The following is a 23430-nucleotide window of genomic DNA, read 5'->3' on the forward strand; positions in this document are numbered from 1 at the left end:
AAGACTGAAAATTTCTGAGGTACAAATATCACAAATTTATAAAAAATAAAAATTGTAAAAAAAACCAATCCATTTAGATTAATCTCAGAATTGTTTTGTCAAATTGTTTTTCTAAAACTTTCTAAGAATATTCTCAAAAAAAATTATTTTTCCTAGCAATATTTCCACTTTTGAAACTCAGAAATTGAATTTTTTTTCTAAACAATTTCTAATAAGATCAGAATCTGAGTTTGTTGCTCATCTTTTTCTCTCATTAATGGTCCTAATGTGCCGCCGTATATTTTAAATTATTATCATTATGTGGCTGATTTAAACACCAACAGCGGAGATTCTCCCTTTTTCCCACCACTTCACACAAAAAATGTATATTGCACAAAACTACTTTAACTGCATTAGGAGAACACATGAATCCGAGACAAAGGGATTACAGTTTGCTTCGTTAACCTTTAAGTAACCGTCTACATTTCCGGAAACTTCCTCCCAACCAGCCGGGCTGCGGGTTTGAAACCAAGTTAACGAGGCGGCCTGATAAACTCCCAGTGTTGTGTGGAAATCCGTCACCCTGCTGGATGAGGCGAGTACAGACTGAGGTAGATTCAATTAGAACACAAATCAGCACAAATAAACACAGAGTAGAAACCACTGAGAAGAAAATAGACCAAGAGTTGAAACTTCAGTCTATTAGGAAGAAACCTGAAATCTGATTGAATCTGGATATTAACGCCCCTCGTCTCCTTTCAGCCCAAACATCGAGCAACAGAAACTCTGGAAACAAAATAAACTCCTCAAGCAGGCAGAGCTCACAGTCAGACCGACGTTTTCCCATCAGAGTCCTGCAGCACGACGCCGTTTTACATCCACCACAGGAGAAAAATAAGGGAGTAAATTCACACCAAAAATCCCAGAAATTTTCTGATCAATGTCAAAAATTTTCTAGAAAATACATGGAAATTTCTGATATTGAAAAGTGAAATATTTACGATATAAAAACTCAAATTTTTAGAATAATATGAGAAATTTTCCAACAAAAAAAAAAAAAAAGTTAAAGATTTTTGACTATTAGAAATTTTCAAAGTTTCAAGAATTGGGAATTTTCAACTTTTGGAAATTTTCTGAATTTTCAAAAAAAATATTTTGAATGTAAAATTTTTGAAATAGAAAAAAAAATCAGATTGAAATAAGTTTTTGAGTTGTTTCGAGCAGAGTTTAGACTTTAATTTTTTCTTGACAATTTCTGAGATAAATCTAAAAAAAGTGTTTTCTATCAAATACTCAAGTTTTGAAACATAAAATGTTCTTATTTTTCTTCTACAAAATTTCTGATTAGTCACAAAATGAATCAGAAAATTTGTCAGCTTTTTCTTGCAAATGTTTGACTTTTGAAACTCAGAAATTTCAGAATCTTTTCTAACAAATTTTCAACTTTTAGCCACTTTTAAATTTTCTAGTTTTTTCTAGGAAATTTTTTTAGATTTTTTTTAGCAGAAATTTACTCTTTCTTTCTACCTCTGATGGATTTAAAAGGACTGCAGAGCTGTTTGCACCAACAAAACAAAATGAAATAAATGCGGCATGTTGAGGCGATGACAGAAATGTTGCTGCAGTTCTCACGTTTTCACGCAAGAGGGCAGCACAGCAGCTCTAACGGTGGTTTTGAGGTGTTACTGAAAGAAGCTGAAATGTTCAGGCAAAAATAAAAACACTGAAAATAGAAGAATAAACGGAACTGCTTCGCGATGGTTTAAACTCAGGTGCATCTCAAAATATCAAAAACTTTCTGAAATTTCCACCATTTCAACTGTTAACATGTTTATTTTGATGATTATAGTAGAAATCTAATGAAAACCAAACATAAAAGTCTCTTAGAAATTATTATACAAGTCCAATAACAATCAAAATATCATCAGGGCTGCACACAAGCAAAATTAATGGAAAGTTAACTGGAAGGAAAAACTGTGGGCTTTCTCAGGACTGCTACTTCCTGATCCCTTCCATGCCATGCTGCATTGATGCAGTAGTTTTCTAGAATGTAATATTCTAATCTTGAGAGAAGAAAACTTTTAGATTTTCATTAGATTGAATGAATAATCACAGAAATGATCAAAAATAAACACTGAAATCATCAACAGGTTCATTTTATGAGGATTTTTTGATTTCTTGAGATGCACCAATCAGACAACATGTCAAGATTAACAAATAAAAATGGTCACTGAAATGAATGAGAGATACAATAACACACACACACATTCAATGCCATTGTTAAAATCGAGGTTAAAGGTTCTGGTGAACCCAGGAAAGTCCAGTTTCTCTCTGGGTTCAGCTAAGCGATGATGGCTTCTTCTTCTTCTTCTAAACGCTCAGCAGACATTCTCAGTGCAGTTATAAATAATAAGGCAACCGTTGAGCGATTTAAAAACATTGACCTTGAAATCGGGCTCAAGGACGTGGAGAGTTAAACTTTAGTGGGCTTTGCCGTTGCTGTTCATGTGGCCGGCGTTGGATTTCGGTACCTCGGTGCTGTAGAGACAGTCCAGGAACCCTCTGGAGATCTCCGTCACCAGGGACCGGTCCGGGATGGACTGGGCCATGCCGTAGATCGCTCCCTGGAGGGGAGAGAGAGAGAGAGGGGGATCAGACAAACCCAAACCCATCATTTGGCCCAGATGACAGACAAGATGGCTCCGCCCACGCCGAGTTTCACTCAGGAAGAGCAAACCTCCAACAAACTACCACTGGAAAAGGTTGTGATGCTCAGCGATACCAGAAAATCCTCATCAGCCAACGGTAAGGCAAAAAAAAAAAAAAAAAAGAAGAAAAGAGTCATACATTAGGTTTGTATGGAATTTACTTTTGTTTGTCCTCAAAATTTTGACTTTTTTCCCCAGAATGTATTTTTTTCTCAACATTTTGGCTTTCTTTTCTCAGAAATTTCTATTTTATTCTCATATTTTTTCCGAATGAGATGTTTTAAGGCCTCTTGTCACTTTTAATCCAAATAAGCTGCTGCTGTTGGCCACGTCCCCAACTCAACATATACACACGCACTTGAAAATGACTACAAACAAATACGTAATTATACAGCTGTACATCTTTGAAAAGCAGAAGTGGAGCCTCCTGCACAACCAACAAGAATCCAGCAAGTGGTTCCTGGAAGGTAAATCAACAACAAAACATTTGTCTTTTCCAGCAGCCATTGTGCAGTATATATAGTAGTAAAAGCAGCTGACCAAACCTGCTGGAGCTCACCTTGGGTTGCTAGGTAACGTTACATTCGAAAGGTTCCCAAAATGGCTCATTTCTGAGACACCAAAAAACATTTACTTATTGCCAAAAACAACTGGGTGGTTTTTTGGGTTTTTAGAAGCAATAAAAATCCAAATGGATGTAGAAAAATGTGCAAAATGTGAATTTAGGTCCTCTTTAACATTTGTCACCAACTCACCATTCCTGTGGTTTTCTGTTTGGGGTTCTTCATGATGATGGCAACCTGCTCTTTAACTTCCCGAATGAACCGATCAGCGACGCCAGGCTGGGTGTGCAGCACCGTGCAGCAGAGGTGGATGCTGCAAAGGAAGAAATGACGCTGTAAACACTGAAACTACCAGCATGTTTGGAACATACGGAAGCTCAGAAAGGACGAGAATTACACCACTTGGCCTCCAACGTTAATGTGAGGAACATCGGTTTAATGTTTGCAGAAGTGGGAAAAGTATCCAAAAATTTTATGCAAGTGAAAGTAGCACTTCTTCAACATATTTTTACTCAAGTAAAAATAAAATATAACCATTCAAGAATTTTCTCAAGAAACAGTGTCAGTATTTAATAAAAGTCTACTCATTTTTTATCATGAAAGGAATCTTGTTTTTACCGTTTTAGCTTGTTTACATTAGTTTAGTTTACTCTGCAGCTGCACTGTTGGCTCCTAGAGTTTCTCCCATCAGTCACTTTCTACCAGTGAAAACCCTGAATACTTTCATTTCTGACTTTTAGTTAAAGTTATTGTGAAGAGACATGCTGGTGATTTTTGTTTATTATTTATTTCAAACAGGTTTTTAAAATAAAATAAAAAAACAGAGAAGGTATTAATGCTAGTAACTTTCTATGTATTTGTTTTTGTTTCCCATAGAAAATACTCCAGGATCAGTTTAATTTAGTGGCTGGATTCAATTAAAAAAATTAATTGAGTTAATTGTAGGGTCTGTAAATAATTTATCAACAAAATAAGCAACATTTTCAAAATGGTTTTGAATGGTTTTGTTGCTAAAATACTGAATAAATAGACATTTTAGCACAAAAACAATTATATTTGTTTTTAATCTGTTATTGGTGTAAAGTAGAGATAAAAATCTTCAGTGTCGTTGATTTGATTACATTTCTTAGGGTCTGAATTTGATTCAGAAACAATTTACTTGGATTTTTTTTATTTTTTATTTAATAACAAAATTTGTTTTTCAAAATAAAAATACACTAGTTAATCTGTCTCTGTTAATCTGTGGATTATTTCTGGACAATATTCCAAAATTCAAATAAAAAATAAAAGGGAAATCAAATGTTGTAATTCAATGAGTTTTTTGAAGCTCTTCTGTAGCAGTCTGTATTACAGAGAATTTGAAGAAGCCTCTGACTGAAGAATAATTTTCTTGATTTTATGTTTTTCCAACCTAATCTCCAGAGATTATTTAATCCCCCTGACTCAGAGATTTGTAGTTTTATTCTCTAAATCTCCCGCTTTCCCCTCATCCAACCTGGACGGAAACTGCAGCGTGTTCAGGTTCCAGCCCTTCGACGTCAGCGCGTTCGAAAGGCGGAAGATGTCGAAGTCCTCGGAGCCGATGGCCACCACAGACACCTCCGGGTTCCCGAACACAAACACCCCCTTTATTTTTCTAATCCTGTCCAAAACAAACACAGAAAACCAACGGATGTTAGCATGTAGCGCTGCTGCGTTGCTTCAGCGCCGGCGGCACGCGGCCGTCTCACTCGTTTCTGATCTTGCGCGCCGTGCCGATGATCTTCTTGGTGGCGTCCACGTAGCCGCTCTCTCCCATGTACATCATGGTGGCCCAGCAGGCGGCGATGATTCCTCCGGGCCTGGAGCCGGCCACCGACGGCGAGGCGTAGATTCCCCCCTGCCAGTCTGGAGCCACGAAGTACTGGTACTGACGGTACTTTATATCGCTGTAGAGGATCACAGAGGAGCCTTTGGGCGCGTAGCCGTACTGGAGAGAAAAGGATTAAAAATGTAGAAATAAAAAAGTTACATGAGACTTTCTGACTTTATTTAAACCAGAATTGTCCAAACTTTGTGCCATTGGGGCCAAAAGTAAATAGAGAAAACCATTTTTCTATTTCTACTAAAACTTGAAAGGTTTAACTCTTAATATATTTTGGTAACATATTAACAAATATGCTACACAGACAATATTTTACAAAAATAAGCTAAATTAAATTTTTTTCAAAAAGGAATTTGTAAATTATTGTTGATCCAAAAAGGTTTTTTTTGTTTCCTTTTTCTTTTTACATTTAGACAAAAAGTTTGGACAGAGTTTGCTGGTTTAGCAAACTGTAATCAATGAAAACAGAAACATTTTAATAAAACAAAAATACATAAATAAAGGTTGTTTAAAATTTTTTATTTGTGTGTTAAAATCTCAAATTAATCACAAATTTGCTTCATTATTTAATTGTTGACTGAAAAATGGAAAAGTATATTAGATTTATTTTCATTTATAAACTGGAAAAACTGTCGTCATTAGAGAAACTATCTGCCACTGGAACTAGAAGTCGGTTGCTAGGTAACGGGCTGGCTTGGCTGGCGTTGCTAGGTAACGGCATGGAGCCCGTTGACTGTGAAATAACTGAAATAATCTGTCAAAAGAATTAGTATTTTTTCATCAATATTAAGGAATTATTTATTTAAAACAATCTTCTGTTTCTTTCTGGAAAGTTACTTTTCAGTTAGTTTTGTCTTATTTCAAATACTCTAAGATATTTATGTTAGAAAATAGGACAAAAACACTGGGTAAGATTTAGTGCATGCTCTGTTTGGGATCCAACTCTCTGGCCTTTGGTTCATCACGCTCCTCACCTTGTGGGTGTCTGCAGAGATGCTGGTAACTCCCTTCACTCTGAAGTCAAACGGGGCGAGTGAGTAACCAGCTTTTTCCATGAAAACAATGAGAAACCCGCCCAAACAGGCATCCACATGCAGCGGGACGTCGTAGCGCACCGCCAGCTGCAACACAGCGAGGGAAAGTTTCACAGAACGGACTTCCCCGTTTCTGTTTTTGCACATATTTGGGTAGGAAATGTCTCGCCTCTGACCTTGGCTACTTCTTCAACCGGATCCATGATGCCGTGGGGGAACTGGGGCGCCGAGCAGACAAGCATGGCTGTGTTTCTGCTGATGGCTCTCCTCATCGCCTTGGTGCAGAGCAAACAAAAGAAGAATAATGAATGTTTGAAAGCAGGAAACACTTAGAGGGAATAACACACACGCACTCACCTTAACGTCGACCTTCATGGTCTTCTGGTCGAGAGGAATGTGGACGAGTTTCATCCCAAAGTAATGTGCTGCTTTGTCGAACGCTGCGTGGACGCTCACCGGAGCAAGACTGAAGATTAGGACAAAAAATACCTCAGCACTTTCACTGGAAAACAGGCCTGAAACAATTAATCAACTTCTGAAATAATCGTCAACTAATTTAGTAATCAATTAATCGTTAGCTAGAGAATGTAAACTCCAAAAAAATGGTAATTTACTAACTGATTAACACAATCATAGCAGTAATTTGGCAAAAACTATTGAAACAATACATACATTTTACATTTAAGATGGAAAAAAAACTTTGTCTATAAATCTGTTCCATCAAAAACTACTCAAGTGACATAAAAAATATCTAAAAGTAATGAAAGAGTAATCAACTGATCAGCTCTGCACTGTTGATGTCAAGCAGAAAGCTTTGAGCTTTTTGCATGTTGAAGATTATTTTTTTAGCTGCAGATGTTTCCTGTGCTACAAACTTTCTCTAAAGGGAGGTTATGTTGTTGCATTTCAGGCAGGAAAATGTTTATTTTCTTATTTTAAAAATGAAATGATTTATTATATTATTTTTATATTTTAATGTATTTCTAACATTGCATAAGAAAGGCTCAGATGAAAAATCTGCAGATTGTGGCCATTATTTTAACAGATTAGTTGATTAATCGTCACAATAATTGATCGATTAATCGATAACTAAAGTAACTGTTAGCTGCAGCCCTACTGGAAACAAAAAGCCAGGTTTTCTGAAGCTCATCTTACATTTCAGGGAACTTCACACCCCGCTCATAAGCCATGTCTCTGTACGCTTTGCAGGCCATCAGGATGCTCTCCGTTCCTCCAGAAGTGACCTGGGAAAAGCCGAGATGCATCAAATTGAGCAAATCTTTCCTCAACGGGCTTGTGGATTTCCTGAGATTGTAAAAATAGAACATAATATTTTATTAGGAGTCTGAGGTTTTACGGTTCCACAGGAGTTGGGTCCGCCGTTGAACAGGGAGCAGGACATTCGGACAACCTCAGCTTCCATCTTCCTGACGCCAGGAAAGATGTCCGGGTGGAGAGGGTTGCTCCACGCAAAATCTCCATAAACCTGCAAAACAAAACATAAAAAAAAAATTTAACAAAGTCTCATAACTACCAACAAAAAAGCTTTCAAGTGTCAACAGGGCTGAAACGATTTAAATTGATTAATCGTTGACTGTAGTATCCAGAGTAAAACAAGGCCATTTACTGAAAATATTTATTTTCTTATGGAAAAAATGATCTTAATTATTTTTGTCTATTTGTATCAAAATGTAATAAAGCATTGGCACATTCATAATTTAACCACTAAAGTCTTTTTATAATATTTGAACTACAAAAATAAATAACTGAATTCCTTTTTAAAACAAGAAAATAATAATTTTCCTGCCTCATACCTTCACCAGGAGTTTGGTCAGCGTTTCGTCCCCCCAGTACACGGCGCCGGAAACACAGCCTTTGTCCCACTGCACGTCATCTGGAAAATAAATATTCTAATTAAATTTTGCATCTCATTCACTCAATAATATTCTATGAATACTAATAACTAAAAGAAATGAATGAAAAGGAGCAGAAGGAAGTAAAAACTTATATCTGCCCCCGACTGACACGACTATTCATCTCAGAAGACTACAAACATATTTCAAATGCACAAAAACTAAAAACATCAGTTAATTCAAAACCGTATCATATTATTGTATTTTGTTGTTGTAGTCATTCGTTCTCCTATGTATTTGGTTGTTGTTTTGTCAATCAATACCTCTGTTTATTAGTCGGTAATGTTTGTTTTATATGCACTAATTGGTGAATGAATAAAAAAAATAGAAAAGTTTAACTTCTGCAAAAGAATAATCAAATCTATGAACGTTTAACAGGCAGGGTTTCCCCAGAACCTTTTCTAAGCCTGGAGGTAAGAACGCCAGAAAAGTCATCATTAAAAGATATTTACAGTTGACAGGCTATTTGAAAATATCACCAAGTAAAAGAACACATAAACATTAACTAAACACCCCCTACATGTTAATGTTTACATCTGGATATTTTGCATGCGCACAAAAAAAGCCGATTCCTTTACAAGCCGTCTGAAGCCGCGATGCTGCAGTAGAACAATCCGGTTAACAAAATGAAACCTGGAGATGGAGGCGTTATTAATTTAGTGCAGTGCAGAAAAACTACTGAATAATAACTTCAAACCACTTTTTTCTCAAGCTCTGATTCAGCTGCACTACAAGCAGACTTGTTGCCATAGCGACTGACTGACAACAGCTCCGCTAACGCATCGGGACTCAACACCAAAAATCATTCAAATGTTTCCACACAAAGAACAGAACATTCAGTCTGTTACAGTTTTATGATTTTAGGCTCGATGTTTATTTTGAGATTAATAATAATTGATAGCTGTGGTAGATTAGCTGCCGCTGCTATTAGCTAAGCTAACTTAGTGGCGGTTGATTAGCTAATTTAAACATTTGCTCTACTGATGATCTGTCAGAGTTGGTGTTTGGGTTTGATTATTTTTTAACTGAACCAAAACAAAACAAATTCCACATGTTACGGTTGTCAAAGTCAAGCTAGCGTAGCTAACCTACGTTTTTTCTAAATTAAAACTTTATCTAGCTGTCGTAGTGTTGACACTGTGTCTTGTTTTCTTTATACATCACTCATACATTTAAGATTTAGTGCATTATGTTGACAACTTGATAGTTAAAACCGACGCTAGTCATCGTCAGCAGGGAGGAGGGGACGGGATCTTGGTCTTTAAAGTCTTAAAGGAAAACATGAGAAAAAATTTAAATTCAGGCATGTAAAGCCTGGTAGCCCGCCAGGCTTATAACCCTGACAGATACAACTCCACACTTCCTCACAGTGCGTCAGAAACAAGCAGCTTTCTTGGAAACAAATCTCTCCCGATCCAAGCGGCTCGTTGCTGGTGAATCACTTACTTAGCGTTTGATACTCTTTGATTTTTTCCATGACTTGGCTCTGAGTTAGCCCTTTAGTGGGCAGCTGCTGAGTGTAGCTCATCCCCTCCTTCAGTGTGCACAGGCTGTAGGACATGTCGTCCAGAGCCTTGTTCAGCTGCTTCTGAATCTGATGCATTAAAAAAAGAAAAACAGACATTTGTTATTGGAATAAAGTTGCTAAAGTCAGCAGAAGTAAAAGTGTGACTAATTGAACTGAAGTAACCAGCTTATCATGAGTGCGTGATGCAAATGGTGCCAAAGGTCCCATCGTGACTCACAGGAATCCCAGACAACAATCGGACCACAAAGGAGAAGCAGATCCACCACAGAACTTACATTGTCGCCAACAAAGGGTATTTTTCTGACGAGTCGAAAGACTTGCTTCTTGATTCTGGAAGCGAGACCTGAACCGGAGACACAGAGCAGCAGCTGTGGGTGAAAACGGCAGGAAGCAAACGCAGCTGACTGTGACTAACAATGCATTTCATAAAATGATGAGGTCATCGTTTTATTCTGCTAAAGTGGGAAGAACTTTTTGGGGTTTTTAACTCTACAAGCCTGAACAGCAGAAACGCCGAGTGGCTGTTAGTAGATGGAAAAAGACCTGAAGTGAAATACCTAAACATTTCTGTTTTCAGGAACGGACACGTCTTAAAACAAAAACCTTGCACCAAGTCTGTCAAAAACAAACATTAAATCAATTAATCGCATGATTAAAACGAGCTCTATAATTCCCATTTGCATAATTTATTGTTTTCTTCCTACCAAAAACTGGATGACAAAAGTTTTCTGTCGGATGTTTTGGTCTCAACTAGCTCCTTCTTTAAGACAACTGTGTTTATTTAATTTGTTGTTTCTGTTGTTTGGTTTATTTGTTTTTGGTTATTTAAATTGTCTTCCAGTTCCAGTGTTAAACATTCAATAGAATTTAAAATTTATTGATTTTTGAGAAATGTCTTCTTGCATTATTATTCCATTATATTACTTAGAAATGGTCTCAAAACAACAATATTATCATTTATCACAATAACTTCTGGAAAAATTAATCGTCTATTACACGTTTGTGTCCATGTGACGTTTGGTCGCCTTGTAAGATTGTTCAGAAGCAACAGGAATAATGTTTATTTTAAGTAAAAATAATTTGATAATTTCATATATTTTTATATTGTGTCAATACAATAAACAGTTTTTTTTCTACTCCAAATTATTCTAAATAAAAAGTACAACACCGACCCAAATAAGAACAAAAACTCAGATGAAAGGCTGGGCATTTATCGTAAAATATTTCTTACCATGATAAAAAAAACAACATTTATTATTGTTGTCTCAATAAATTTTAATTAATGACGTTAAATAAAAAACAAAACTGAAAGCATTATTGGAAAATTAATTTGATATTTTCTCCACTATTAGTTTCTTGAAAGTATCAGTAAATTAAAAACTATAACAGAATGCAGTTACTGTGTGCAGTATGTTAATATAAATGTCACTTCTTTAAGTCCTAAAGTGGGAATGTTTCAGTATAAAAAGCTTATTTTAATCATTTTTTATTATCACAATAGTATCACAAAATATCTCGATAAAATTCAGACTCCATATCACCCATCCTTATGTGAAGCACCTGCATCTCATGATTTAATTATTTCCAGGTGTGAAATATTACTTTCTCGCTGGAAGAGGAATCCTTTGAGCCAGAGAGCTGCCAGCGTGGTGAGGACAGACGCTCCGATGATTTGCCACGGCTCCAGGTGGGAGCAGCGGGAGTTGATCTGCCGCCGGCCTTCCTCCAGGTACAGCAGCAGCATCTCCTTATACACCTCCAAGGCACTCTGAAAGGACAACACACGCCTTACAATTCATTTATGATTAATCTTTTATCACATTAAAATACATTCATTTAAATAATAGGTAAATATCCTTGTCCGTAAATTTGGATTCTGTTCTGATGAAGTGAAACTGAACTTGATTAGGTCATATTGTAAAACATTGTATTCGGCACATTTGTGGTGCAACTTTAAAAAAGCCAGTCTTCAAAGACTGAAGGTGGCTTATAATGATGCACTAAGACTTTTGTTAAATAAACCCAGATGGTCCGGTGCCAGTGAACTGTTTGTGTCTGCTCGAGTCAGCACTTTGATGGCTGTTTTAAGAAAGCTTATGTATAAATTTATTTGTCGCTTAAATGAGTCTAATAGAATTATACTACTGTTGGAGATACTACTGGAGACATTGGTATGATTGCCTTCTGGATAGCTAGGAGTCATTTTTTGTACTTTTTACTCTTTTATTGTCTTTGTTTTCTTTTTTATGTAATCTGGACTCTGAGTCTGCAATAAAATCTATCTAATCTAATAATGTCCCTTTAGTCCTTCTTTCGGGCTGCACAGTGGTGCAGTTGGTAGAGCTGTTGCCTTGCAGCAAGAAGGTCCTGGGTTTGATTCCCGGCCCAGGGTCTTTCTGCATGGAGTTTGCATGTTCTCCCTGTGCATGGTGGGTTCTCTCCGGGTTCTCCAGGTTCCTCCCACAGTCCAAAAACATGACTGTCAGGTTAATTGGTTTCTCTAAATTCTCCCTATGTTTGAGTGTGTGAATTGTTGTTTGTCTTGTCTGTCTTTGTGTTGCCCTGCGACAGACTGGTGACCTGTCCAGGGTGAACCCGCCTCTCGCCCGGGACGCAGCTGGAGAGGAACCAGCAACCCTCCTGACCCCATTAGGGACAAGGATGTAAGAAAATGGATGGATGGATGGATGGATGGATGGATGGATGGATGGATGGATGGATGGATGGTCCTTCTTTCAGTGTTGTAGTTTGGCTGTCACCCAGGAGGGGGCGTAGCTGGTTAAGGGGAGCCAGCAGTCGGTAAAAACAAAGATGGCGGAGGCGCCGTAGAACAGGAAAGAGTAACGGTCCAAACAAAGTCCGGCGTGGGATGAAAAATTAGCTTGATGCTGTTTTGAAATATAACACTCGACAAGCTCTTTTAGTTTCACATTTATAGCGCTGATTCAGCCGCCAACTTATCAACCAAATATTACTGATGTGCTACAAAGGCGAGACAGAAAAAATAAATTAATATATGATTTTGAGGCCCATCGGCACTTTAAGGATTTTGTACCCAGTCCTACATGAGTGAAGCTGCAACGTCCAAAAACAAAACAGTTTAAAATGGAATTTAAAAATATGATCATCACTGCATCAAAATCAGAAATAATTACCATTATTACTGCTATTATCAATGTGACTGTCGTTCTTTAATTAAGTTGTCAATCATTACCGCTTTGTAGTATATTGAAATCATTTTAAACATGTTAGAAATGATTGATGCTTGCTAATAACATGAATGCATTTTACCAGTTGTTCTAATTAAGAAAATATGTCATAATAACCCAGTTAATGTCGGGTGTAAAAATAAGTTCATACTTCCACCCACTATTTGGAACATGTAGATATGTTTTACATCTGCTCTTCGTTTGCTTCTTTGAATTTATCTTTGTTTATTCTTATAGTACACTACATTCAATTAAGTCAAACTAAACATTTTAACCCTTTATCTTATGGAGAGATCCTCAGCAAGAGAAAACTCTTTATAATAAAATGGCCGCTTATTAATTAATCGTTAGTCGGTTGATTATCTTGCATTACAGAAAAGCGGTTTAAGTTTCAGGACTTACTTTAGGAGACATTGTTGGATCCACAGAGAACCTGGGGAGGAAATAACAGATTCTTCCCTCTACAAGTGTTGGGAAAACGCCGAGCTAACTGGGTGACTCCTCCCACTCTGCGTTAGGCAACTGGTTGAGAGGAAGTTCACCCAGCTACAAACAGTCCTGCATTTCCTCTGATGAACATAAAGAGCTTTACTCTGTTCAGGTGTGAATTCAGCACTGAGATACCAATGAATCAAACTGCACAAGCGTGGTAACGTTATCTTCATTATCTCTCAGCAGAGGTGTGTTTACAACCCCGCGGCGGACATTTTGATAGGACAGACCCTCTACATCAGCTGCAATCAGATGGAGAAAGCTTAAGGTTCACAACATGGTATCTTAAGAACTCGTTATCTGTGTGACCTCCAATGTTCATCACCTTTCAGTTTGTCACGTTTTGTCACCTTGCAATAACAAACTTCGTGATATCTCACTGGAGTTTACAAAAGAACGACAATCTGCCAATTTCTGTTGGTTTGATGCCATTTTCTGATCTCATGTTGTGTTTTCAGTTGCTATAAGCAGGAAAATTACCGTAATTAACAGAAATAGAGGCTTGAAAACTTCTATAAAAGTCAACAAAATGTGCCTCACTTAGTGAATAGAGTTACTAAAATAAAATACATTTATTTCAGTAAAGGTTTTAAAAGGTAAGTGTGTAAAAGAGACAATTTGACAATTTTTTGTTGGTTTGTTGTAATTTTCCAACACAAAAAATAAAAAATGAAAATGAGGAAGCTATACTTTAGTTTTACAGTTAATTAAGTGCTTCATCTTTTAGCACATCGGCATTAAATCACTATCAGTAGCAGGAGTTTCATTGGGTCCATTTTGAAGAAAGAACCACACAAACTCCATCAAACCTTTTTTCTCATTAAAATAACTTTTTTCTCGTAGTTTTAAGATGTTTTTCTGGTAAATGTGTGTCATTATTCTGTTAATATTATAATTTTATGATTGTAATTAAGCAAACATTCTTATAATATGACTCTAATGGTCTCTGGAACGGATGATAGAAATAAAAGTCACTTTTTAAAAATATTTTCTGAATGTGTTTGGAAATTAAAGAAAAAAAACTATTAAAATATGATACTTTATTTTTAAACCAAATCACCCAGCCCCCAAATTACAGTGAAATCAATCAATCAATCAGTTTATTGGCTCGAATTAATACATTTTATAATTAATATGCAAACACATTCTCTTATAACACTTATGCCACATGAGAGAAAAGTTATTTTTTGTTTATTTTATTTTGTTCATATTTGTAGATTGATACCTGTTTTTGTTAGTTTTATATTCACTAATTGAATACAAATTTTAAAAAAATTGTAAATAAATAAATAAAAAAGAAAAGGGAGCATGAAGAAGAAAAATCTTGTATAAATTATTTTCTCAATAATTACAAAATAATTCATATCAAATTAATATAAGTTGCAAAAAATATATCATTGTTAATTCAAAAGACAATTTTTTTTCTTATAAAGTATTTTGAAATCCTCATTCAAATATTTCATCGTTTTACTTCATGCACCAAAATGCACATTTGCTTTAAAATAGTCCGCACACTTTTACTTTTAAAATCATATTTCCTTCAGTTATTTCTGTCACTTGATCTTAAGACAAAAAAAGTTTGTAAATTAATTGGCAGTAATGTCTTTCTAGCTTTAAAAATAACAACAACTTTTTAAATTAGCCACATCTTTTAGTTTCAAGATATTCGGTTGATTAAACAGTTTATATGTGAAGTGAAGTGACGACTAGCCGGCTGTAATTCCTGCCTGTTTAGACAGCATCTCCTCTTTCAGGTTTGGCAGGATCCAGTGCAACGACAGCAAAGAACAGAACAGAACAGAACAAACCCGGTTGGGTTTTCAGTACCGGCCTCTGGTCTCTTATCACCACCATCACTAATTATTGACCTTTACACTCCAATAACCCTCCAAACCCACTCGGCTGTCTCTGCCTGAGGAAAACTTTAACCCAGTTCACACAAAGCATGTTGGTTTGTATTGTCTCCCTCATTGTTGAGCCGTAAATGCCCATTTCTCTCAGTCTCCCCCCGTCCCTACAACATCTGACTGCTCTGAAATCAGATCTTTTGTTGTCTCCCAGGAGGCTTTGCTCTCATGTAAAAGCGGGGGCTGCATCTGCTGACAACAAACAAGTCCTCCAACTTTCAGCTAAACATCTGCAAACTTCTACTTATTAACAGAGCTGGGTAGCAACTAGTTACATTTACTTGGCTAAGTTTTTTTTATTTACTTTAGTGAGTATTTTTACTACGCTGTACTTTCTACTTTACTTGAGTAATTTTATTATGAAGAACTCTTTCTTGAGTAAAATTTCTGTATTTTCTACACACTGAATGAAAAACAAACATATTTTAACGTAAAATTCACCAGACACAGACACACACCTGCTGTTTTTGTTAAAGTTTCATCAGTTTTTAATTGAAATAAACTGATTTGGAAACGCTGTCCTTTGCCTGATTTTATTGTTTTTTGTTACTTATATAAATTCTTGTCATTTTCATCCTTAAAACACCAAGATTCCCACTGAACTTTATATTTTGGTCTGATTTTGTAATTTTTAAATATTAAATGATTGACAGTTTGATCAGTATCTCAGTACTTAAGAAGACTTTTTACCAAATGCTTTTTTTTTTACTCTCAAGTAATTTCTTGCTATTAATTGGATACAATTTTTGGCTACTCAGACCTCCTCTACTTATTAGATGTAATAATAATTAGATTTATTTAGGAGAAAACTAATTAAATGTTCAAAGTGCATCTGGTTGGTTCTGTTTGAATTGATCCAGGCTGTAAAATCTGCCCTAACAGCAGTTTGTTGTTATCTTCTTAAAGAAAATCACACTCCAATATGAACAGCTAACAACAATAACACATTGTTGTAGCTTCCGGCAGGTTCATACAGGACAGGATCTCCAGTTTTACCCTACAATAAACAACAGCAGTGCTCTTTAACCCCTCTTACAGCAGGTTGGTGACTCAAATAGAGGCTACATTTTAAGTTTTATTTAAGTTATACAACAATAATGTGGGGAATTACATCATATATGTTGATTTTTATCAACAGCAAAACAATAGCGGTGCTTAAATTGTTGTTTAACACTTGTTCTTCTAGTAAATCGCCCTATTTCTGTTCTTTGTAAGTCCTTAAGGAAAACAGTTAGCTAACTTCTCCACTTAAACAAGTCAGTCCTAAATAAAACGGAAACAAAAGTCAAGAGAAACGTACCCAGTAATCCATGTTTCCGAGTTGAGCTGTCGTTTAAATTCTTCCTCTTTGTTCACTTCTCATATAAAGCCTGACTTTCTGCCCCTCAGCTCACATCTAAATGCTACAGGGAGCCGCAGCGAGCAGAAAGCTAACCCTGATTCAGGAAGCAGCTTCTGCGCCGTCTGCGCATGTGTAGATCTGACAACGATTACATAGAATCCGGGTGTGAGAAAGTTTGTTCCGCATGAGATGCAGATCTGAGTTGTAAACAATGGGATTGCCAAAACCGTGTTACATATTGAATTAAACAAACTGTTACAAAAGAGGAAAAGAAACAAACAAGAAATACAACAAGATTTTAACTGTGATCTGAAAATAAGTTGAATATTTTTCTCCAAGTTCAACTAAATCTATTTTAAAATTTTCTACTAATCCCACAGGAAAATCAAATGTTGTTACACATAATTTTCATGCTTTTATTTAGTTATTTGTTGAATATGTATTGTATTTATTTATTATTTTAAATTTTTATTGATATAATAAAACACTTTTGTAATTATATTATCTTCCTCAAATAAAGCATTATTAATGCTGATGGCTGTGGACAGGAAAGATTTTCTGTAGATGTCTGTATTGCAGCAGTGCAGAAGTAGCCACTGACTGAAGACAATCTGTTTTTCTAAGACAGTCTCATGAAGGAAATGATCAGGATTACGTGTAATGTTTTTTTATTTTATGAAGAATCAATTTATAATGTTACAGCCTTATCCCAAAATGGATTTAATTCACACTTGGTGTTAAATTCCACATAAGATACCCCAGAATGACAAACAGAAAAAATGTTAGTTAGAAATTTTTCCTAACTAAAGCAAATTGCAAAAAATTCAAATTAACTTTTTCAATTTATCATTATGGGGTATTTTATGTAGAATTTTATGCCAAAAAATTATTAAATCCATATATAAGCATCCAAGTATTTTTGCACTTATAACCAAAAAAGCCTTCAGAATTTCTTCTGAGTCCATCTGTTGTAAATTCAGTTGATAAAACTAAATTTTTGTTGGATCACATCTCCACAACAAGTGAGATTATTGGATTTCACATTTAGTCTAAAAGACCATAAATCAAATAATCAATGTCAAAGGAGCTTTGAGTTTAACTCCATAGGAAATATAAAAAAAATATATATATATTTTTAAATCAGTGGCTCAAATGTTTGCTTATGGAGATCCAGAAGGTTAGATGTTGTTATGCACTCCACTATTCAGGACGTATCTTTTTACTTCCGCTTAATGGCTAACTTTGCATTTTACAAAGAATCCAAAGAAAATATATTGAAGCTAAACCTGCAGTATATAACTTTTATATAAAAATAGATATTTCTTTTTTACATACTTACTATCCATATTTAACTTGGACTCTTTCCAACCTAAGTGGAGAAAAATAGATCTAAAAACGTTACTGGAACTTTTGACATTTTGCAGCTTGACACGAAGAGCTAGCTTAGCAAGGGCATGTTAGCAGCTAGTTAGCGCTAGCCTCAACAGCCTTGATCTACAGAGGGAAATTAAGATGTCAGGGAGAAAAGTCTAGACAGAAAAAAGCTTCAAACACGACATTAAAACTGCAATATATAACTTTTATAAGAAGTATTTTTTTCCCACATTTATTGAAACTGTCAACATATTGTTACAGTTTAACATGAGACAAATAATCTGTGAAAAGATCGATCTCCTTCAACTCCCCCAGACTTATTATTACCAATCTGATCAAAAACAATCAGAGGCAGAAGGCGGGTCTTAACGCTGTCAATCAATCTCATGTTCTTTCTGTTAAATGTGCTGACTGCAGAGAAATAACTTACCATTACAGAAAAACCATTTATCCGCCATTATCGGTAGCTATGCTAACTAGCCTTAGCTTTCATAGCAGGCTATGCTAGGCGTAGCAGAGAGCAAGAGTACAACAATTTATTTTTTTAAATAAAAGTCACATAATGCAGATTTAGCGTTGGCAATGAGTCAAAATATAGAAATATGTTCAAGTGAAAAAGATATTTTTGGAATCAGAGCCAAAAATATCTTGGAAATTATAATTTAAATAATTTCAGTAATATCAAATATTGAAACACTTTTGTTGGTTTATTTAGCATAAAATTCACGTTTTCTACCTATTTAACTGGACGCACTAATGAACGCATCAACGGGCAATCAAAAACAAATAAAAAGAAATATTTTTCAGCTGTTTGGGGGTGAAAAGAAGCGACTTCCCCCATTTTGTGCCTTAAACGTCCAAACCGTCCAACAAAAAGACGAACCGTCTCCGAGAAGCAGCGATTCCACTGTAATTGGTGTACACTGTCTTCAACAGCCGCGGTGAGACGTACAATGCGTCGCCTGTGAAAGGAAACTCCAAAGCACATTAAAAGTGAATTAGTTCTTGTGTAAAGTGCATTGGGGTCACGCTGGTCACGACGCGCGCACCTCTCCAAAGACGCACATGTCTCCAAAGGCGCACTCTATGGTTTCTAAAAGCCAGTCACATTGTTGGGGGTCTCACAAGAGGTGTACATATGGCATCCGGGTTGCAATTAAATGTTTTTAAGATGTTTTTCCTCACTTGAAGAAGTTTCCTTTTTCTTCCTCCCAGCAGCTCTTTGGCAGACAGAAGAAGAGGGAGGGGGCCGCATTGAAAGGCTCCGCTGCTGGTTTGGGATCGACAACAATCTGGTCAGCGAGTTGTTGGACTTTGATTGTCCCCCTCAAAACGTCCTTCAAACAAAAAGCTCAGGACGAAAATAAAGCCCCACCTGGTTCCTCTGTTTGCTAAAGTAATAATAAATAGATTTGCTCTAATAAATGCGCTAAAGGAGCCGCATAAAGCGGAGCGTTAATCAGAAGCGTCCGCAGGTATATCACCTGTTCCGCAGCTTGTTCAGTTTATTGTTAAATATTGTTAAATCACTTTCTGCCATTTCCGCAGCAACTGGCCTCTCGTGTTTGCCCACACTTCGCATAATAAGCGGGACACCGATCATATAAAAAATCAAGAAGAGACAGACAGGTCCGAACGCACCTGTCCAAGATATCCGAACATGGATTTGGCACCGATGGGTATTTGTAAAGTGGCAGGATTCCGTTTACTTTAGACTTTTTCCAGCCTTTTTATAACAGTGGGCCACCATCTCCTATCGCACAAGTGTATTTGTCCAGTTTATTGAAAGCATATGGTTATCAGAATGCCCCCAAAACACATATTTAGACAGAAAGTTAAGTGGAGCTCTTTGTGAGCTTTTGTCAGTAAATCATGTCCTAGTCAAAGCTCCAACATTTCCGCTGCTTGTTGTCCACTCCACTAATGTTTAACCTCCGGAAAAAACCATCAAGTCGCGCCGTAAAGAGCGACGCGCCATCAGGTTGTGGCCAAAATGGGCATGTTTTTGGAGATGTCATGGCGCACAGGTGTATGGCCACTTTTACAGTAGAAACTGGGTTTGTTCTGTTACGTCACAATAAAGAGTCTTTGAACTTTGAATCCAAACAGCAGGTTTGGTCAAATCGGATCCGGTTTACTCTGCAGCTCCGTGCGTAACTGTTTTACTCCTGACGGGGAAAGTTTGCGCTTAAACGCACAAAGCGAAAGTTGAACCAAATGTGTACGTGGTTAGAAACATAATTTTCTCCGGTAAAAGTTAACATTTTACTCATTCTAGACGTTCAATAAAGACAAAATGTTAATAAAATAGTGAAACTTTGGTTTAGAAAGTTGGAAAAATAATGTATTTTTCACTGGAAACCTGGAAATACGCGCAAAAGATCATCCAGACACAATTAGCCTGGAAATAAATGTTTTGAAACAATTTCAGATATATTTATTTTCAATTTTTTACAGCAGCGGAGCTCCTGGAGTTAATTTTTAGCTAATGTATCACATTTTAAAGAACATTTAATCTGCAGGTGCGATATTCAGGACGAAAGTTTGAGTGCGTAAAAAGTGGAAATCCAGTTGCTCTTTAGTTTAGATAATTTAGTCATTAATAAAAAGGATTTATAGCATCAAAAAATACTTAAATTTAAGCACCGGAGTTTATTTTGAGGCCAATTTTCCATCTGTTATCCCCGGATGTGAGTAATGAACGTACAAACATCAAGTTTAATATCCAAATAAAGGATAAAACAGGCAGCAATTTCTCTAAAACAGAAATGGGAAATCCTGGTCCTCGAGGGCCGGTTTCCTCTAACTCTTAGTTGTCTCACTGATCCAACACACCTGAATCCAACAGATAAATCACCTCCCAAGTGCAGTCAGGCTCTCCAGAGTCCTGCTAATGACCTCATTATTTGGCTCAGGTGTGTTGAAGTAGAGAAACATCTAAAGGTTGCAGGAGACCGAACCTCCAGGACCAGGAGTCCCCAACCCTGTTCTAAAACAACAGGAAGTCTGCATGTAACCTTAGAAATATAAATTAAAATTATTGGATAAAATAAATGTCAACACACAAGAAAACCAAAATAAAAAAAATGTTGATGGATTAAATAGTTCTTTTACATTTTTTATTATATATATATATCTATATATATATATATATATATATATATATATATATATATATATATATATATATATATATATATGTGTGTGTGTGTGTGTGTGTGTGTGTGTGTGTGTGTGTGTGTGTGTGTGTGTGTGTGTGTGTGTGTGTGTGTGTGTGAAAGAAACTCACAACATTGTTGCTACAATTCCTTACAGTTTTTGGTTCAAATTATTTTTAAAATTTATGACACATTTTTATTCAATTGGTGACATAAAACAGAAAAATTACTGCAAATATATGTCCAACCTTTATCATCTGAATTTAAATACCGGAACTACTTGCATCTTTCGTTTTCTTATGCAGAAACTTGGAAAACTGATTAATTAAAAGAATTTTCTTCAAAATCTGAAACTAAGGATCTGCAATGAAATTCTGCACCTGCAGTTTTCTGAACTGATTTTAAAAGTAGTTAACAACCACAAAGCAGATAAAATGTTTAAAAATATAGAAATATTTTCGACCAGGGATGTTTTATGTTATTTGCATCACATTTTGAAGCATATGATAAAAAAAAAAAACAGTAAAGAATGATGGGACCGGAGGGGGACGCGCTGCTCGGACGCTGATTGGCCATTTGTCGGCCGCTGTTGATTCAGGCTGCGCAAAAAGATAAGATAAAGGCCATATAAAATGACAAAGATGCGCATCCATCCCGCACTGTCAGCTGCACATAAACGCGTCTGACGCCTCAGCCACAGCAGAGGACGGCTGTCTGTCTGTCTCCGCGTTCCGTCTTCACCTGACCGCAAAAGTAAGTGCAAACAGATCCACCAGGTGCCTCTTTTTAGTTGATTTAGATTTAAATTAAAAACTTTTTACGTGGAAACTGGACGTTATTGTTTGTATGATTGAATCAGTGTGTGAAATGCCTGTTAATGGTATTAAAATGTGCTAATTTGCGCAGGATGTCTTCCAGAGACCATGATGGAAACTCGCCTGGACTGCAGCAGCAGCGCAGGACGTGCGACAGAAAAGCGCCGAAAACGAGCGCAGAGCATTGCGGACCGCGCGGCAGGCGCAGAATGAAGGCCAACGACCGGGAGCGCCACCGGATGCACAACCTGAACTCTGCGCTGGACGCACTGCGGAACATCCTGCCGGCGCTGCCGGAGGACGCGAAGCTCACCAAGATAGAAACGCTGCGCTTCGCCCGCAACTACATCTGGGCGCTGATGGAGACGCTGCGCATGGCGGACCATCACGCAAACCCCGCGGCGTGGGACGCGGGATCTTCCGCAGAGTCCTGGTGCGCCACCGCTGCTGATGAACTGAGCTGCAAAAGTTTTATTCCGGTCACTATTTATTTTAGGTCGAGCCAAGGGGAGAATGTCATCAGAAACTCTTGGTAGAAACTGATTCTTTAGCTTGAAAATGTCAAACTGTATGGAGCGAAAATATGGCCATAAAGTTTGTGCAAAAGACAAAAATGATACAGAAAAATTATTTTGAAACGGGAAAAAAAAAATCATATATATATATCTGAAAAAATATTTCAATCTGAAATAAATCTGAACCTAAAAAAAGTTCTAAAGCTTGAAAAAGATAAATCTTACAAAATTGAAACAGAAAAAAAATATGTGAAATAAAAAATGTTCAAGTCTTCTTTTTAGATTCAAGTTGGGTTTTTTTCCAGTTTAATTTTTTTTCTTTTGAACAAACTTTCTGGCCTTAATTTAGCTCCATAAAACTAACTTTTTTTGCTATATTTTTTGAACAAATTATTGTAATTTTTTCTAATTGTCTTTTTTTTGGATGTAAATTACTTAAGCAAACCTCTGGTGACATCACAGAAGGTTTAAAGGGCCTCATCAGAATTATGTTCTGCATATATTTGTATTTTTTTATTATTAAATATTTAATATAACTTACTTATTTATTGTTGTCCTTTATCAGGTGGGTGGAGTGTGATACTTCATAATAAAATCACAGAAGTAAATTGGCTGTCAGTGGTTTCAGATAATCTCAATTTGATTAAAATTAAACATAACGGTAAGCGATCTGGAGCTAATCAGGGCTAATCATGAGCTAGCTGTTTGAGCTAGCAGCAATATATTTCAGGTTCTATATTTCTACCAGAACCATCAGTCGAACATTAATTCCTCTGATCAGGTTTCCTTTTATCTGATTTAGTAAAAAGATTAGCAGGTTTAGTTTGGAGGAACTTCAACCTGTTCAAACTAAACCAGAACCAGTTCAAACTAAACCAGAACCTGTTCAAACTAAACCAGAACCAGTTCAAACTAAACCAGAACCTGTTCAAACTAAACCAGAACCTGCTCAAGCTAATGCTTTGAATCCATTCCTGATTATGTAAATAAAAACTGAAACATCTGATTGGACAGATCGATGCAGTTCCA

The 23430-nt window shown here is 36.4% G+C and overlaps 2 protein-coding genes across 3 annotated transcripts; one reads left to right on the forward strand and one right to left on the reverse strand.

The window, feature by feature from the left end:
* Nucleotides 1-1311: 1311 nt before the first annotated feature.
* On the reverse strand, nucleotides 1312-16656 carry sgpl1 (sphingosine-1-phosphate lyase 1). Its single transcript, XM_044135994.1, has 14 exons — nucleotides 16498-16656; nucleotides 11192-11357; nucleotides 9865-9932; nucleotides 9508-9655; nucleotides 7963-8042; nucleotides 7506-7634; nucleotides 7304-7392; nucleotides 6506-6614; nucleotides 6325-6423; nucleotides 6089-6235; nucleotides 4981-5219; nucleotides 4746-4892; nucleotides 3443-3563; nucleotides 1312-2603 (listed from the first exon to the last, which is right to left on the reverse strand). The coding sequence occupies exons 1-14, from the start codon at nucleotides 16507-16509 to the stop codon at nucleotides 2460-2462; spliced, it is 1698 nt and encodes a 565-aa protein (XP_043991929.1). The 5' UTR covers nucleotides 16510-16656; the 3' UTR covers nucleotides 1312-2459.
* Nucleotides 16657-21717: 5061 nt separating this feature from the next.
* On the forward strand, nucleotides 21718-23240 carry neurog3 (neurogenin 3). 2 transcript variants are annotated; one of them, XM_044135997.1, is made up of 2 exons: nucleotides 21718-21824; nucleotides 21978-23240. In XM_044135997.1, the coding sequence occupies exon 2, from the start codon at nucleotides 21979-21981 to the stop codon at nucleotides 22420-22422; it is 444 nt and encodes a 147-aa protein (XP_043991932.1). In that variant the 5' UTR covers nucleotides 21718-21824; nucleotide 21978; the 3' UTR covers nucleotides 22423-23240. The 2 variants fall into 2 exon arrangements, with proteins under 2 accessions (XP_043991932.1, XP_043991933.1); XM_044135998.1 differs by having other exon boundaries at nucleotides 21990-23240.
* Nucleotides 23241-23430: the final 190 nt, after the last annotated feature.

This window comes from Gambusia affinis, linkage group LG13 (assembly GCF_019740435.1).
Source record: "Gambusia affinis linkage group LG13, SWU_Gaff_1.0, whole genome shotgun sequence".
NCBI lineage: Eukaryota > Metazoa > Chordata > Actinopteri > Cyprinodontiformes > Poeciliidae > Gambusia > Gambusia affinis.